General features: G+C 36.8%; 3 protein-coding genes across 3 annotated transcripts; 1 reads left to right on the top strand and 2 right to left on the bottom strand.

The window, feature by feature from the left end:
• Positions 1 to 338: 338 nt before the first annotated feature.
• On the bottom strand, positions 339 to 5,039 carry LOC18050315 (U3 small nucleolar ribonucleoprotein protein MPP10). The gene is made up of 13 exons (XM_006439780.2): positions 4,228 to 5,039; positions 3,820 to 3,890; positions 3,238 to 3,364; positions 2,995 to 3,105; positions 2,730 to 2,867; positions 1,992 to 2,060; positions 1,851 to 1,892; positions 1,646 to 1,714; positions 1,360 to 1,431; positions 1,220 to 1,273; positions 993 to 1,134; positions 782 to 847; positions 339 to 678 (listed from the first exon to the last, which is right to left on the bottom strand). The coding sequence occupies exons 1-13, from the start codon at positions 4,948 to 4,950 to the stop codon at positions 665 to 667; spliced, it is 1,698 nt and encodes a 565-aa protein (XP_006439843.1). The 5' UTR covers positions 4,951 to 5,039; the 3' UTR covers positions 339 to 664.
• A 1,248-nt stretch (positions 5,040 to 6,287) lies between these two features.
• LOC18050314 lies at positions 6,288 to 12,395 on the top strand. The gene is made up of 5 exons (XM_006439779.2): positions 6,288 to 8,486; positions 8,995 to 9,990; positions 10,713 to 10,938; positions 11,413 to 11,555; positions 11,845 to 12,395. The coding sequence occupies exons 1-5, from the start codon at positions 6,732 to 6,734 to the stop codon at positions 12,151 to 12,153; spliced, it is 3,429 nt and encodes a 1,142-aa protein (XP_006439842.1). The 5' UTR covers positions 6,288 to 6,731; the 3' UTR covers positions 12,154 to 12,395.
• A 554-nt stretch (positions 12,396 to 12,949) lies between these two features.
• On the bottom strand, positions 12,950 to 17,176 carry LOC18050313. Its single transcript, XM_024187205.1, is given in 10 exon segments — positions 12,950 to 13,355; positions 13,451 to 13,498; positions 13,589 to 13,680; positions 13,771 to 13,836; positions 13,945 to 13,982; positions 13,985 to 14,033; positions 14,229 to 14,453; positions 14,540 to 14,573; positions 14,690 to 15,041; positions 16,921 to 17,176. Coding segments are annotated over 10 exon segments (1,035 nt in total). The 5' UTR covers positions 16,934 to 17,176; the 3' UTR covers positions 12,950 to 13,237.
• Between the last annotated feature and the right edge of the window lie 510 nt (positions 17,177 to 17,686).

The following is a 17,686-nucleotide window of genomic DNA, read 5'->3' as shown; positions in this document are numbered from 1 at the left end:
GTAATCACATCCAAAATAACTCTCCTGTGCTTGCTCCTAGTCACTGGACAATTCGCTCAGAACTGGACTAAAATCAACCGCCAACTTGTAGCATCGACCAACACAAGCTGATTGTTACTTCTTGTCTGCCATACTACGGGTACGATAAGTGGGTGAATATCTCAAATAGCTGGCGTATTCTTACATTTTGGCACTCGTATTCATCAACTGACATCCATTGCCAGAAACCAATCTTTCTTTTATTTTTTACTCTGGAGTCACGGTACAGAAGTAAACATAAAGGCTTCAATTTCTGTGTTGACAAAACAAAATTGGACGGGTACAACTTATGGGGGGTATTGAAAGAACAACAAGACAATTACCTATTTTTAAGGTGAATATCATCCATCGCAATTCACATTTTCCATAACTTACATACCAAAATTTATTCTCTAATCCTAAATTTACAAGGAATAACCAAGGCAGCTGACTCTCAGCAGGGCGCTTCAAAGGAATACCGAATAGTACTTCCTACAACTCCATCTAAACTTGGAAATAGCAATAAGTGTATTGATCATCGTCAATAGAGCCCCATTGTTTTCTATCTTTCTCGTCTCCTTCTGCACCCCTAAATTTAGAACACCAGTCGACAGGGTTATGGGACCTCAAACTTTTCAAGTATTCATTACTCTTCTTTGCCTGCAGAATTCCCAAAAAAAAAAAAAATTGTGGTGATGGATGTCTTTTTTATTAAAATTTTCAGAATAGTATTTTACTGGTTAAGAGAAGATCAAATAGTCACCATCATTGTGATTTAGCAATGTGTTGTCTCGTGCCTTCTTTGCTGTCATCCTTTTTGTGGCTTCAGCTGTGATCATATTGGTCAACAATTAATGGTTGAAGAGAGGTAGATGAATCATTCATGGAAGACTTTTAAGACAGTTCCTTAAAAGAAAAAAAGGGAAAAAAAGGGCCGGGTGACGAATCATTTCAACTGTCTTGTCCAAGCTTACCCTTAAATTTTCTTTTCTTACTAGCTCTCCTCCTCTTCCTCTCTGCCTTTGTAAGTTCTGCTTCCTCTTTTACATCACCTCTACCTGCAAAGACTTCCTCCGGAGCCAGCATAGCTGCATCTGAAACAGCAACAGGTGCAATCTGTCCATGGAGAATATATCATGCATGTTAGCCATATAGTTCCTGATACAAGAAAATCATAACCTAAAAAGTTAACAGTGTTTACCTCTTCCATGGCAAGGGCAGGGACATTTGCTTGTATAGACATGTCCTCTATAACCTATACAAAGAAAGACAAACTATAAAGATAAACAAACAAATAACCTGCCAGTAAACACATTCTTTTATCATAATTGGGAAACATACAGGTTTTGGAGTGAAGTGGAAATGAGAAAGCGCATCCAACTTCAAGCAGAGTTTCTTGAACAGCATGCTTGCCTGGCAAAAATTACAACTTCGAGTTTAGAAGAATCCAAGATGATCTTAAAAGGACATGCAAAAAAGAACTCAGGAATGAGATGTTATAAAGTAAAAGTCCTACCAAATGAATAGTGCGAAAATGTAGTACATAGACAGAAAAGACACAACAGATGAGAAAAAAGATCTAACTAGGGAACCAGTTATCACAGAACAGAACAATTTGAAGATGCACCTCCTTCTTCTGTTCATCTGAGAAAGTCAATGGGGCAGCAGCTGGATTTGTCTTCTGAACATATTCCTCCTGCAAATAAGAAGAATACTTGTCCAGTCAGACATGCTTGTCAACACACACAATCCATCTGCAGAACAAGAAAATATAGAAGAGAAATGGGAAAAAGCAGTCAAAATTAAGAGCACATGCTGGTAAGTATTCAAACCTCATAAACTTCAGCAAGCCCCTTTTTGCTCTTATTCTCATCCTGCAAATTTCAACAGAAAACCAGCTTGAACAAATTACTCACCGTAAATACTAGGACTAAAATTCCTCATGCTACCTATTTAAAAGGAGTAGTACATACCAACTCTTTCAATTCTCTTGGTGCTTTAGAGGGTAAACTAGCAGCCTTTTCAACATCATCAAATTGCCCCTAAAGCATCATAGAAGAGCTACGGCTTGTTATTAGTTTCAGAGAAAGAATTCAATCAAACAAATGAACAATGATTGATAATCATTGTTTGAAAGAACCAGTGAACATTGTAGAAGGGAATGGGGGAAAAGGAAATGTTTTCCATAGTAGATGCACTAATGGATATTAGTGAACAGTAGAAAAACGACCAGAAGAAGCAAACACCATTCCAAATGAATATTAAGTCTGCAGCTCTCAAAATGATTATATATAAAATTTAACAGAGAAAATTGAAACTATGATATTTCCTACACCTGAACAAACTGTATAAATCAGTGTCACATATCCCAGTTAAAACATTCTCCAATCTACCTTCTGCATTCTCGCTGCGCAGACATATTTCACATCAGCTATATGAATTTACAGGTATCAATACTTGGAAAACAATATAAATATTGGGAATGTCATGATTACCATTAGCCCATTCACTTGGCTGTAGTTGGATTATGTAGGTCTTTCAAGCTTTGAAAAATAACTTTACAGGTTTAGTGCAGACTTTAGAGAAAGAAGGACAAGGTATTAAAGAATAGAATTTTTGCATAATCAACCTTAGACATGATTTCAAATACAACAAAAAGATACTGGCAGAACACTGATTCAAAATTATATGCATTAGAGTATGAATTTCACCTCAATGATCCTCTTCTTTATCATTTCTTCAAGTGATGCTGTAAACTCCTCTGTGATTACAGGGGCAGGTCTTACATTGTGCTGAAAATCTAAATCAACTTCTAATGCACTATTTTTTGGCCTTTGTGCAGCAGTTACCTGTTATCAGAAATCATAGTGTATGAACACACCACAATGTAATACATGGAATTGATTTATATCCAAAATACATGAATGAATACCCACAGAATATTCTAACAACAATATTGGCGAAATACAAAGTTACCTCTCCCTGCATGGTCCAAGTTTTGGGGTCTAAATTTGCTTTCTCCATCTTCTCTATTTCAGCTCGAAGTTGCTCAGATTGTTTCTCATGTGTTGAAAGATTATCATTTTTCTGTAAAAGAAAAAGAACTTGAAGAGTTATTTCAGTAAATAAACTTCCTGATTGAAGATGAAATTTTATCAGTACCATATGAGAGCCCTTAATATGTAAAAAGTATATGCAACATATATATTTAAACAATACCTTAGTCTCTACTGCCTCATCCTCATCTTCTTCATCATCCAAGCCCGAATCTTCTTCTAACTCTTCAGTTGATTTTAAATTTTTCTTTGGAGCTTTTTTCCTTTTACTACCAAAGAAGTCTTCGTACCTGAATATAAAAATTTTATATTTAGCTCTTATAGACAAGTATTGTCAGGAGGATGGTGGCTTTTATGAAGATGTTGGAAGGGGAGGCAGTGGCAGTGACAATATAAAAACCATTGTCCATGTACTCTAGACCTCCCAATATTGGTAATGGTATTGATGTCCCAATGCTGTATTATCAGTTGTAGAACAGTATTTGATTTGGGTGCAGTAGCAGTTGGAATAGACAATATGGGAAGTGCCTTAGGTTATGGTGGCAACAGTAGATATGCATTTGCGAAGGTTGGCAAAGGAAATGCCAAAGTTTTGCTAATAAAATCAACAATTTTCACATCAACATCAAACAAACTTTTGTGTTCAACAAAATGATATCCTGTAAGTATCACTTCAGAAAATTTATTTAGAGAGAGAGAGAGAGAGAGACACAAGAATATGAAAGGTAAATGGTTGAGAAAGTACCCAGCATTTTCCAATTTCTGCCTATGCTCATCCTCCTCCTCATTATCATCACTGTCACCAAAAACACCAAGCTGCAACACCACAACACTTAGGAACAACACAAGCTATGGGAAGAATAAGATAACTTTCTAAACCATTAATTACTAAGCCAACTGCAATGTCTACAAATGCTATTCATGAAACAATTTACATAACAAATCCAGCCTCAAATCCTTGAATAAAATTATTAAGACAATGCGATTTGAAAAATGGCCGATTATATTACTTAAAAGTATCTAAATCTAATTTCAAAAACCCTCAAAGACAAGCTATTCCAGATCACAAATCCATCATATCAAAGCATCCATATTATAAGTTTAGCAATTCAACTTCACATTTTACTTTCAAGCAAAAATAAAAACAAAATACCTCCTCCTCATCTTCATCTTCCTCATCCTCATCCTCATCCTCATCCTCATCTTCTTCATTATCCAAAACCCTTCGTCCTCCTTTCTTTCTACTATCATTACTATCCTTCTTCAACCCATATTCCCTCGCCTCATCCTCTTCTAGATACTCTTGCAATTCATTTATCTTCAAAAACTCATCCTCTATCCCTCCTTCTGGTCCTCCCTTCCCCTTCTTTTCCTCTTCACCCTCACTTCCTTCTACTTCTTCTTCTTCTTCTTCTTCTTCATCATCGTCATCATCATCATCATCATCATCATCTAACCCATCATCCAAATCCTCATCAAAATCATCGCTTTCCACTGCAAGCACCCTCCTTTCACCTTCTAGAACCTTCCCCACACTTTCCACAACCTTCTTCTCACCTTCCAGTACCTCCCTAATCTTCCCAATTTCCTCCGGTTTCTTCTCAAATTTTTTAACTTCTCTCTTAAGACTAGACAACAGAGGCTGTGACTGCAAGTCAATTTGCTGCCAAATCTGCTCTGCATCAAACCCTTCGATCAGTAGCTGATCCAACGGCGATTTAGGGGCGTAAGGTCTAAGGTACGAAAAGATAATTTTTGAGGCTTTACGCGCCGTTTCGGAGAGCTCCGCCCTCGGTGCCAGCCATACCGGCGGCTCCGTCGACTTCAGGCGGTGCAGGAGGTCGAGGTTGAGCGATGCTTCGCTTTTTGTTGCCATGTCAGTTCAGTTCAGTCCGTTGTTATTCGCCAACTCTCTGGTTTTTGAATAATTAGGGTTTTGGTTTTTTTTTTCGAAAAAATAAATGAAATTTTTTATACTTCTTAGTTCTTACACACCCGCGCGGCCCGCGCGTGTACCGTAGATTTCAGATATTCTCATAAATGGAAAATTAATATAGATACAGTCATACAGAGAGGGTAATAATAACTGAATCTCTGAGTTCTTATATTTTCTCAAAGAAGGGTATAGTTTGTACACTTGTATCAAATAAGTCCCGTATCGCGGTATCGCGGCAAAACCTTGGGCTCAGGCCGGGTTTGGCAGAGCCCGAGCCCTTTTTCCCTGGTCGGGCCTTAAAAAGCCCAAAGTTATGTTTGTATCTTTTTATATTTTAGTTGTAGCAGTTTAGTTTATAAAATTTTACTTTTGTTAGATTATGCTTCATATGTTGGACTTAAATAATTTTATATTTAAATATTCATTATAAATTAGTTAAATAAATATTAAAGAGTGACGATACGACCACAAACTCTTATATAAACTTATCTTGCACAAACTGATGTGACATTAATTTATTGGTTGAATAAAAATATAAAATAATATAAATAAATCATGTGGGCTAAGAGATGTTTAATTCAATCAATTTTATCATGTCACATTAGTTTGTACAAAATAAATTTATACCAAAGTTTGTGATTATATCATTACTCAATATTAAAATACGTATTTAAATTGAATTTTTAAAATATTATTTAAACTTTCAAATGAAATATTATTTGAACTTTCAAATTATACATAAAATTTTTAGGTGAAGCTCGAATCCAACTCAAATATTTAAAAACTATATTCATACTAAGCTTTTTTATGTGTATATAGCGTATTTTCATGTTTTGCTTATAACTCACAACACCCTATTCATCATAAAAAAGGAAAAGAATAATGATACAGTCACAAATTCTTGTACAAATTGATTGGTCATTAATTAGTTGGTTGAATAAAAATATGAAATAATAAAAATAGATCATGTGGGTCAAGAGATATTTAATTCAACTAATTTTATCATGGCATACTAATTTATACAAAATAAATTTAAACAAGAGTTTGTGACTCTATTATAACTCAAAGGATAAATGTCCATTTGCGTGGGATTCCGAACTGATGTGACAAATGGATAAACTGTACGCTCCTTTGAAATTATAAAACTTTTGGGGACCTGAATGCTAATCTCAATATAAAATTAGGTAATACTGCCCATTTCGGAGTTTTTATAGAAAGTTTCTTAAAAGTTGAACCAATTGAAAAAATAAATATTTAAAAGGAAAGGGAAAATTAGACTTTAACGATAAAAAAACACATCAAATCTTTTATTCAGAAGAGAAAATGTCAGTTACTAGAAGAACAGTTAAGAAGGATATATATACCAAATACAAGAAAAAGAGAGGGAAAACAAAATTAGCAGATAAAATACAACACGTAACGTAACAAAATTATCAAAGTTGATGTCTGCAGAGCCCATGATCTAGCATCCAAACAATTTTTTTTTTTGAAATTCCCAAAATAAAAATAAAAAACAAGAACAGCCCATCAAAAAAAAAAAAAAAAACGGTGAAAACATTTCCTGAATTTCCGTACCACTTCCAAAAAATTTCCGCTCTCTTCGTCCCTTTCCAGATTTAATACACGATCCGGATTGTATCATCAAGTGGGGTAGGTGCTATTTATATTTTCAGTTGATTCTGAGATCGTTTTGATTTGATTTGATAATTGTTGAGTATCCAATGAATAATGGAGAGGGGACTCGCGGGGAGGTCTCCGAAGTCGCCTCTCCGGAGTCTTACGGTGGTGACGTGTCACCTGCATCATTATCACACTACTCTTCATGCGGAGAATCCGAGTTTGAGCGCTATTGTAGCGCCAATTCTGTCATGGGCACGCCCAGTGTGCGTAGCTCATTTGGTAACGATTGTGTAGATTCTGAGTTTGCTTTAAAGAGTCTTGGATTTGGAGATGATCTTAGTTTTGAGAATTTTAGTTTGGGAGGTAAGCAAAAGCTTTCCATTTTAGGTGATCGTAGAATTGAATTTAGGGAAGGGAGAAATGATAAGGATTTGGAAATGGAAAGTGGGGTTAGTGGGTTACATTGTGATGGTGATAGTAATTTTAATAATAGTAATGAGGGAAGGATAAATCATCATGTGGATATGCAAATGAATGGTAGTGAAATTATGATTGAAGGTGGTGAGAGGACCTTGGTTGGCAGTGTAGTTGGAAACAGCTGGGATATTGAAACGAGGGCTGAAGAGGGCTCTTCTTTTGGTGTATATAATGAAGAAAAGGGCCATTGCTCAGATGGGTTTGATGGAAATGGGATGGAGGGGGAGGAAGATGGGACTTCATTGAGATACGAGCACTCAGAAGATGAGGATTCAATGTACAACTATGGTAGCGACGAGGAGCATAGGGGTAAGTTGTATCATCCAAGAAATGTGGGACGTGTTCAGGAAGCAAAAGGGGAGAATGAAAATCCATTATTTATTAACTCACATGTAGCATTTGGTTCGAATGATTGGGATGATTTTGAGCAAGAAGTAGGAGGAAGTACATCTTCTCTGACTTTGGAGAAAGTCCATGAGAAGAGAGAACCAATTATTGAAAGTGGAAAGAATCTTTTAATTTTCACTTCTAAAAGCACAATTGGGTTTCCAAGTGGTGGTCAGAAAGAGCAAGGAAATGATGCCACAGACGAATCTGTAGTTAGTGAAAAGGTTAGAGGTGCTGATGAGTGTGAAGAAAACATCAATCGCCTTACTGCAACCCCAGTTGGGGCTCCAAGTTCTGCTGAACAGGAGAATTTGGAAGAAGAGAAGGACATTTCTGTAGCCAGTTATCAAGTTCAAGGTGGGGATTTATTGACAGAAAATATCAGTAATTTGCCCCAAACTCCAATTGGCTTGCCGAGGTTTTCTCATCCACCTCAAGATGTAAGAGATATTTTTGTTACATGCAATCAATTGAATGGCACTGATTTATCAGAAGAAAGTAACAGAGTTTCTTCTCCAACGCCAAGTAATTTGCCAAAGTTTTATAGCCCAGATCGATATGTAAGAAATGTTGCAGGCAGCACTCAAGTCCGAGGTGCTTATGATTTGAAAATGCATCATAATAATGGTTCGGCCAGTGATTTCTTTGAGGTGGAACATGAACCACTGGTAGATATGGCTCCCCTGAAAATAGGGCTGGACATTGTTGATTCTGGAATGGAAAGGAAGCATCAGAATTTGAATAACAAGGAAGTCAGCACCAATGATAGTGGAATTTTTGACAATCAAGAATTTGGGTATTTTACAGAACCTGTTGCTGATTTTTCTGTTGATCAACTTTGTTCAGATTCAATTGGATATCCTGGAGAGCTAATTGTGGAATTTTTGGAAGACCGTGAATCAAAATTATGCCCATCAGCATTTGAAAATATCACAAATGCATCAAAGGATTCTCCATCTTCAGCAGACCTCGTTAAAGAACACCCTGCCAAGGTCAATTGCCATTGAGCACACACTTTCTTGTTTATCCAGATTTTTCTTTTTCTTAACCAGTTAATGGTTTCTTAATATCAGTCCTCACGCCTTTTTATGTTGATAAATTATAAGACTAGGAGCATTGGTCTATATATCATTTTAAGTTGATCAGAAATTTTTACAATAATGGAATCCCTTATTTTAGGGACAACCAGAAGACAAACAAATATGCACTCCAATGCAGTGTATTTTGTCCCATAGTTTATTGCAATATGTGTTTTTTTGTCTTTTATCTTGTCCTTACTTTATTAAAATAAGAAAGTTAGGGATTCCCTTATTGTAAAATTACTCTTAGGTTGATACTCTTAAAAACTTTTTTGCATGAGAATGGGTAACATATTTGATCAAACTCCGTTCATGCTTAAGCATGGCATCTTTTTTTCTCTTGGCATGAATTTATTTTGGCTCTTTTAATCTCCAGGTTAAGTCTTCTTTTCTTATCTTTTATATCACAATGTTTTTGCAGAGTAAGAATCTTGAGCTGAACGACTTTTATGATGAGGTTGTTCATGAAATGGAAGAAATTTTACTTGATTACAGTGAATCTCCTAGGGCAAGATTGTCTCAGGTGAACCAGATGTCTCAGTCACAGATATCTTTACCTCTAAGAGACGGTGGTTCGACAGCCTCTACTTCTGGTACAGATGATGCTTACCCACTGACTCTGGTCCCCCTTAGAATTGATGGTGTTGAAGTGATAGGTGCAAAGCAGAAGAAAGGTGATGTCTCACTTAGTGAAAGATTGGTGGGAGTAAAGGAATACACTGTATACAAAATCAGAGTGTGGAGCGGTAAGGATCAGTGGGAGGTTGAACGAAGATATCGTGATTTCTATACTCTCTATCGTCGCTTGAAATCATTGTCTGCTGACGAAGGCTGGAGTCTTCCTTCTCCTTGGTCATCTGTAGAAAAGGAATCTCGAAAGATATTTGGAAATGTGTCTCCTCTGGTTGTTGCTCACAGAAGTGTGCTCATTCAAGAGTGTTTACAATCTATTCTCCATTCCAGTTCTTTTTCCAGTCCCCCAAATGCATTGATTACATTCTTGTCTCAACAAGAGTCGTTGCGTAATTCCCCTGCATCGAATCCACTGGTGTCTGGGTATACATCTTTTGCTAAAGGGACAGATGCAGAAAATATGTCCGCTTTAGGAAAGACCATATCACTTGTTGTTGAAATTAGACCGCACAGATCTCTGAAACAGATGTTAGAATCACAACATTATACCTGTGCTGGCTGCCACAAACATTTTGATGATGGAATTACTCTAATGCAAGACTTTGTACAAACCTTGGGGTGGGGCAAACCCCGACTTTGTGAATATACCGGTCAGTTGTTTTGTTCCGCCTGCCATACAAATGAGACCGCAGTCTTGCCAGCAAGAGTATTGCATCATTGGGATTTCACACGATATCCAGTTTCTCAATTGGCTAAATCATTTTTGGATTCCGTGTACAACCAGGTATTTGAAATCCAGGACTGTGTTTACAGCTTTGTTAGTGGTGGGTTTGAGTGTGTGGATGAATTGATATTATATTATTAGGGACATAGCTTGGGCATTATGTTTTGCTTTACAATCTGATTTTCACCATGGATATTGGGAGTTAAATGCAATGCCTGTAAAAGCAGGTTTGCTCCTGCAACCTACTCCTCTTTAAGTCCCCTGTGAATGGCTGAAATTTAAAATGAAAAAGTTGCAGCAACTGGTGGCATTGCCTGCGTAAATTTAATCAGTTGAATATTTGGTTCAACTGATAAGTAAAATTCCAAATATCCAAGCTTTTCATTGGTCATATTTGTCGCGTCATTCATTTCTCGGCCAAGAGAAAACAAATTCCAAAAGATCTGCTAGCTGATTGCTTATAAGATTAACATTTAACTGTTTGACTCACATCTTGTGCCAAAGCAGATGTTTAGATGGCTGTCAGTCTGTCAGTACTTAGTAGGGAGACTATGAAACCTGTAGTGTGTTATTCTTGGATATGTTCTAGATTCTTTTGTATAATTTCTTTTCTCCTCTCCCAACTGGGACTTGTCATGCAGTTGTATATTGTTTGAGATGGAACAATCATGTATTTTATTTTCACCACTCTACATATTTGAAATTCAAGTTAAAACGGTTTACTGAAATCTTGTTAGATGCTATCTTTAGTATCTTTGATTATTGTTTTGCCTTTGCTGCAGCCCATGCTTTGTGTCAGTGCAGTTAATCCTCTCCTATACTCAAAGGTCCCAGCTCTACAACATGTCATGGGTGTAAGGAAGAAAATTGGAAGTATGCTTCCTTATGTTCGCTGCCCATTTCGTAGATCCATCAACAAAGGGCTTGGATCTCGAAGATATCTTCTTGAAAGCAATGACTTTTTTGCACTCAGAGACCTCATTGACCTTTCCAAAGGGCCATTTGCAGGTTTGCTATAATTAATCGCTAACATTTAATTGGTGTATTAGTTCGAAGATTTATCTTTAAGGGCTCATGTTTAGTTTCATATGACACGAGTGTTGCTATTTCAACTTAGTTGGCTTTCCAGTGGGCTGATTAACCTTACTGAGAAGAGGGAAACTTTTCAGTGTGGTCTGCAGCCTGTTTCTGCAAGAGCAGCTCATATGCCCATTTTTGGAAGACCATTTAAATAGAAAGTTGAATATATATTGAATAAAGTAGAACAGAGATTTTTGAAGATTAAAACAACTCATGCCATAGTTCGTGTTATCGGACTCAAAACCAATGGCCTTGCTTAGTTTGATGATGATAGTTTTCTATTAAACGTGTGATGGGTCCTTTTCTGAATCAGCCATGTAGGATTCCAATTTTCAAGAATTTATTTCACATCTACTTTGAATCTTTAGTTGACTGAAGTAGAATTTTTAACTGTTCTGGCAGCACTACCTGCAATGGTGGAAACCGTTTCAAAGAAAATCCTGGTGCATATCACGGAGCAATGCCTTATATGCTGTGATGTGGGAGTACCGTGCTGTGCCCGACAAGCTTGTGATGACCCATCGTCTCTTATTTTCGCTTTTCAGGTCAGTATTATACAATGCGCATCGTTACTGCTCCTTTGTTCCCTGTATTTGTCAACTGCTGTCAAGGTGTCTGGCAGCTCCAATTTCTTAACACATTATATCTTAAGTTCATAGACGCTAGGTGTCAATGGGGGGTACTTTGACACTCCTACTTAGGAGTTCTGTTTTAAACATAAAAGTAAACATGTTTATTTTAAATAGTTACCTTGAGGGAGCTCAAAATTCTTACAGTGAGTTGATTATAGTTATTTGTCTTAATAATAATCTGACAGTTTAAAACAATCAACAGGAAGGCGAGGTTGAAAGGTGTAAATCTTGTGAAGCAGTATTCCATAAGCCTTGCTTTAAGAAACTCACGTCCTGCTCTTGTGGCACAAGCCTAGTGGTGGAGACCGCTGTGAATTCCGTTATAAGGGCAAGCCATAATGCCAATGCTGAGGCAAATGGACCATTGAACTTACTGGGGAATAGAGCTGCTACTGGACTGTCCATAGGACTCCTCTCCAGACTATTTTCTAAACCAAAACCAGATGGAGCAGAGAATAGAGGTAGCAACAATGTTATTCTAATGGGTTCTCTGCCAAACACTTCTATTTGATCATATATAGTTGTAAACATTTGTATTTTAGCTTGACCTGAAAAGTCTTAAGAGCTATTTGTTGCAACTTCCGGGTAAATATTCCAATAGTTGAAAGTGGCCAATACTAAGAGGGTTACAGAGCAGATTCGGGTTGAGATTTTTTCCGGGAGTTTATTCTTTGTAACCTACAAGCAAAACAGATTGTTGTGTTGTCATTTTTTTTTCTTCTCCTCTAAATGGTGATTATTACCTCCCTTTTTTTCCCCTCTCATGGTATCAAACAAAATGGTAGTTATTTTCACACATTTGAATTTCCATACGTTTTAGACATTATTTAATTGCAGGAAACTGGTGATTAGGTATTTTTCTCTGCGGCTGGGTCCTGGCTAACATACTGTGGAAAGAAAAAATTATAATTAAGAGAAACAAGTATTCGGTGATCATCATAAAAATGCACTGGAATATCATAAGGTGATTTATTGTTTCCATGAATCTGTAAAGTGGAAACATGTCATTGTTCTTTACTCTCTCTGACTTGTTCTTTTTTTATGGGGTCCGCCCGCTTTGAGGTGTATTTATTCAGAAAGGTGGTCCATTGTGTTCGCTCTGAATTTGGATGCACCTTTACAAATCAATCATTGTCCATAAAAATATGCAGAAAAATTAGAGCAGGATTATTGGATAACAAATTTTGGTTTGGTCAATAATGGGGTTCTTTTTGTTCTTTTGGGGCTCTAATAAGGCCGGTTTTGCCCTGCAACTTGACGGAGAAGAAACAGGAATGATGGAATCAAGGATTGAACTGAGAGAATTAAAAAATTTCTATTAATTTCTGTATCATCTACATGGATTACAATGATGCCAATGCAATCATCCATATATGCCTAAATAATCAGAGTAATAATTCTGCTTTGTCGTTTTAGAACTTTTGTATTTTCCAAAACTTACTATACAGAATGATATTTCTAGGAATGTTGTCAGGATTTCAATCAATCTTGTCTCATTTAACACTACATTTTGGTTCTCTGCTATTTTATACCACTCTTCTACCGGAAAAATTCACATTTTCCTGAAGATCTTGAAGCTTGTTTGGTTCCAAAAGTTATTTCACGCATTGATAAGAATCAGGAAACCATCTTGACAGGAGTGTGTGTTTCAACCTTATTGCAAGAGCAAAAACACCGTAGCATGGAATATGCATCACCGCCACCGCGAAGTACCTGCAAATCCCATTTGAGAAGGGGAGAAAGAATTGGTAAATACAGGCTAAAACCAATCAAGAATATTTATATTGTTTCTTAAACATTGGACGCACCAAAGTGGAGCATATGGAGATGACAAGTCAAGAAATGGATATGCCCACCTGTTTCAAAATTATAAAATATCCATGGTTAGAAGAAATCGAATGAAAACCGCTTTGCTTTGCAGAAAGATAAAACACAATTGTATTTACCAGATTTTGACACATGCATGGACAACCCATTGGACTATAACATAAGTCACTGTCCAGAGGAAGAAGTAAGCAATACGAAACATGGGGAACCGCTGAAAGGGGAAGAACAAGTTGATTAGAAATTTATAATCTTGCAAGAAATGGAAATGGTTAGTGAACGAAAATGAGTTAAGGCAACTCACCAGGCAATTGAGCGCAGCATCACCTAGTAGCAAAACAGCATTTATTGTATGCATATTGATCACTAACTGTGAAGCAGAAACAATCAAAGACGTTCTTTAGGTGAGAAAGAAAGTAAGACTTAAGAAATGTGACGGTAAAAATTATAGAGGAAAGAAATCTAAGCAGATACTTACAACATTCAGACTGTAATTCTTGATTTCAAGAAACGGACAATTATGAACCAAAAGACACAATCTGTGAGCAAAACAGCCCCTGCATTCATCTGTTCACAAGAAACACAAATGATCAGTCACCATTTCTATTCAGAGTAAACAAGCAAGTGTATCAATTAGTCTTCCGTCTATGAAAGCAGCCAGACAGCAACAATTAGGTAACCAAATGCATAATTCAGATACATTTCTGTGATACAAAAGTTGAAAAACACCCAAATTTCTGACGCTCATCTCAGAAAATGTACCTGAAAAATTATTTGAAAGACATAACCCCAAAAGCCAGCAGGTCGGCGAGCATTAAATTCTTCACGGGAGCTTGTATGTTTTGCTGAACTATTAGAACTTTCACCAAGTACTGCAGGAGTTGCGCAGATTCCTTGTTCAGCATCTCCCTCCACATTATCAACCTTATCGCCGCCAAGGCTTTTGTGATATTGGTAACATCCATACATAGAGAGCGATGACCCAAGCTGCAAGGAAACACAACATTAACAGAAACATTAATAAGAGAAACTTATGATAGAATCAAATAACAATTTGAAGCTATAAGACATACCCCAAAATAAATTGCGGTAAACGTACATGTCCACCTATCAGGAAACGATAAACATTAGATTTGTTAAAAAGGGGAGGCAAAAAAAAAAAAAAAAAAAAGAGGAAGACAACTTGATTCAAATTGAATACATTTCTTTTCAGAGAAACTTACTGAGTGTAGTAGTAAAAGATGCTGCCTCCGTCAAAAAGAGCAGTGGCTACAAGCAATATCAAAAGAACAGCAAAAGCAAGAACTCTAAAAGCCAGAAGCCAAGCAGGATGGACTCCTCTCAAACAAGGCTTCCAAGTTTCATCCTCATACAAAAATCCTGCCTTTTCCGGCTGCTGTGTTTCTGCAGTATCTCGATTCGAATTGCGGAAACCTTCATACTTCCATATAATAAAAAACGCGAAAATCATAGTAATAAGTACCCAAATTGCACATAATATGACCCTCCAATTGAGCCAGTATTCTGAGGTCGTTGTATCAACTGTCAAGGCTGGATGCCATGACACTTTTGAACCTGTTTTGTAGGTCATATGGATTGTTATTAATCACTTTCACTGAAATTAACTGGGATTGTGCCGAAACTCTCTCAAAATCTTCACTTTTGAGAAGAAAACGAAGAACCAATATCAAAAAGTGTTCACGAAATTGGCAAGGGCTAAAACCAGAGCACAATGTCTACCAAGAAATAAATGGCGTTAGAATAAACTTCAAAAAAGTCTATGACTATGGGTTTGCTACAAGTTGATAAAGATTCGGGCACATGGGATGAGAAGTTTTAAAAATATGAAAAAGAAAATTAGAAAAAAAAATGCCAATATGAATTTGACCCTTTAATGACTGACAGAGGCTAGCAGAGATTCCAAACTTTGAGAATGTTTTTGCAAAAGAACATATAAATGAAAGATTTGTGGTTGAGTTTAATTAGTTAATTTATTAGCCGCTGAATTCTAACAGAAGGAAAGGCTGATGCTTGCAAGGGAAAGCAAGATAAATGTGATGGTGTGTAACAGGAGATGCTTTGCTTCTTGGCTTTAAAAAGAACTATTACTAAAAGAAGGGTAGGCTTTCAGAACAAGCTTCTTTTTTCATTTATTAAAAAAAATAAAAGAATTTTTTTTTTTAAATGGAGCATTGTTTTGCGTAGTCTCATACCCATGCAAATAAAAAATATTAAAAAAAACACGTTTTTGTCACCTTTTCTTAGATTTCCAGCCTTTTTAAGTATTTTAATACATCAATAATATTATTGGGAATACAGAGAAAGGCAGGGAAAGAGGAGAGGACCAGACTATCAGAGAGAGAATGCTGTATTTGGACCTTGTGTCGGAATTCGTAGATGCTTTTTGAGTAATGTACCAGCACGGTTTGGGTGTGTTCTGTTTCTCTGGGGCCTGAGCTGGTGATTGAAAAATGATGAGGTAAAGCGAAGTATCATGATCAATGATGAAGCCCCGCCCACATTTTGACCAATTGTGGTCAATTGCCTGGATCGAATGGGGCATGATTTGGTGGTTAATTAAATGTAAACGGTGATTAGCAATCATGGTGTTTTCTTTTTGTTGAAGCAAGAGATTTGGAAAAAAAGGACCAATTACTGGGGCCCAGTTACGACTCCTGGTCCTGGCGCGGTGGACCGAGCCCGCGACCAAAATAATTTGGTAACTACATACAATTTACGTTTGGGTTTCTGAGAGCAACGTGTCTTTTGTGCATTGGTTGCATTGCAAAAGCTAAGCTAGCAGTAGCAGAGGGGTTTATGTCATGGGCCCCTACAGAGGGGGACTCGGAGATGCAAAATTGGAAAGTACAACTAAGCGTAAAGCGCGTCGTTTTGCATGATAGTGGAATTGGGGTGAAAAATGAAATTATAGGACACTGGCAGCTTTGTAACAGAACCCTATCTAATATTGTATTACCAAAAAAGAAAAAAATACAGAGGTGAAAACAGAACGCGCACATATGTCACCGGCTTTAATCGCTTTTCGCTTTAGCAAATTGAACAGAAAACAGAGACTAAAGAAACCAAAAGTAAAATCAAAGATGAAAAAGTGACAAGTCGGTAGCGGAAAAGAAACCCTTCCTCTGGGATTTATATTTTAGGATTCCAATCATATTAAAGAAATTAAACAAAATGGGTCAATCTGAATACGTTCATTTTTAATCTTGAATACGGGCACTTTAAACTCATGGTAAGTTGATTATGACGTGTAAATGTTCAAACAAACTTGGCCATCAAGGAAGACACCAAAATGGGCAAAAGCAACAAGTTACGCTGGTAACGAGGCAATGCATAGTATATTCAAGCACGGAAATGGGAATTTCCTAATAATAGCACTATAAAATTAACAAAACTTGCACAGCAATCAACAATGCGTTGTTCAAAAAAACGTTACCTTCCGAAGCCATAAAAAACTTGATGGAGTGGAACCAGCTGTCTTTTTGTAGCAGCTCCACTCTGGGCAAAGACCAAGCAATTTTCTCAATCGATTTTTTGAAAGATCATAAAAGAAGAACCCATGTTTATATGAAGAGGCAAAATTTCGGGGGGAGAAACTCAGTCTCCAACTTGATTTGTGGGAGTCATAATAAGCATGAAGAGAAGTGGTGCATTAGTTTTATACGGCCCATCGTATTTGGTTGTAACATTACAAAAGCATGAGCCATTTGCCAATATGAAACCACCACTCAACTACAGCGTGACAGTTTTAAAAGCATCAAAACACCAATTTATGGTTAGTATAACATAATCTTAGCATGTTGATGCAAAGAGTTTTGCAAAACTGAATGATAATCTTAGACAACCCCAGCAAATAGCTTTCATGAGCCTTTGAACTCTATGCAAAATTACTTTCCAAATTGAACCAAACCATATATAAATTATATATATCCCTTGTTTAAAACACTGAACTCTTTCTGTGAACATTAAAAATTAAAGATAACAGCTCAAAACATAGATTCTACATGAGATTCAGTAGGGAGAGAAAGAGAGTTAAAAAGATACCTCTCATGTTTAGTAACTAAAAATGAAGATAGCCAGGTTTACTTCTGAACCCGATAATGTTTGCAGAGACGAAAGGGAATCGGTCGACTGATTCCCCTAAAAAGAAAGAGAGAGCAAATGAAAATTGGGATGGTCCTTGAGTTGCCTGCAGTTAAACA

The sequence above is a fragment of the Citrus clementina genome, unplaced genomic scaffold (genome assembly GCF_000493195.1).
Source record: "Citrus clementina cultivar Clemenules unplaced genomic scaffold, Citrus_clementina_v1.0 scaffold_3, whole genome shotgun sequence".
In the NCBI taxonomy this organism is placed as follows: Eukaryota; Viridiplantae; Streptophyta; class Magnoliopsida; order Sapindales; family Rutaceae; genus Citrus; species Citrus x clementina.
This window is presented reverse-complemented; position numbering and strand designations above follow the sequence as displayed.

What these genes read in the sequence shown, in the direction of transcription:
- LOC18050315 (XM_006439780.2), bottom strand. Translation starts at nt 4,950, where the DNA reads ATGGCAACAAAAAGCGAAGCATCGCTCAACCTCGACCTCCTGCACCGC. An exon ending in AAGATGAAGATGAGGAGGAG is followed by an intron (nt 3,891 to 4,227) that starts GTATTTTGTTTT and finishes GTGGTGTTGCAG; the next exon opens with CTTGGTGTTTTTGGTGACAG. An exon ending in TCCACTTCACTCCAAAACCT is followed by an intron (nt 1,274 to 1,359) that starts GTATGTTTCCCA and finishes TTCTTTGTATAG; the next exon opens with GTTATAGAGGACATGTCTAT.
- LOC18050314 (XM_006439779.2), top strand. Translation starts at nt 6,732, where the DNA reads ATGAATAATGGAGAGGGGACTCGCGGGGAGGTCTCCGAAGTCGCCTCT. An exon ending in TGGATTCCGTGTACAACCAG is followed by an intron (nt 9,991 to 10,712) that starts GTATTTGAAATC and finishes CCTTTGCTGCAG; the next exon opens with CCCATGCTTTGTGTCAGTGC. An exon ending in TTCCAAAGGGCCATTTGCAG is followed by an intron (nt 10,939 to 11,412) that starts GTTTGCTATAAT and finishes CTGTTCTGGCAG; the next exon opens with CACTACCTGCAATGGTGGAA.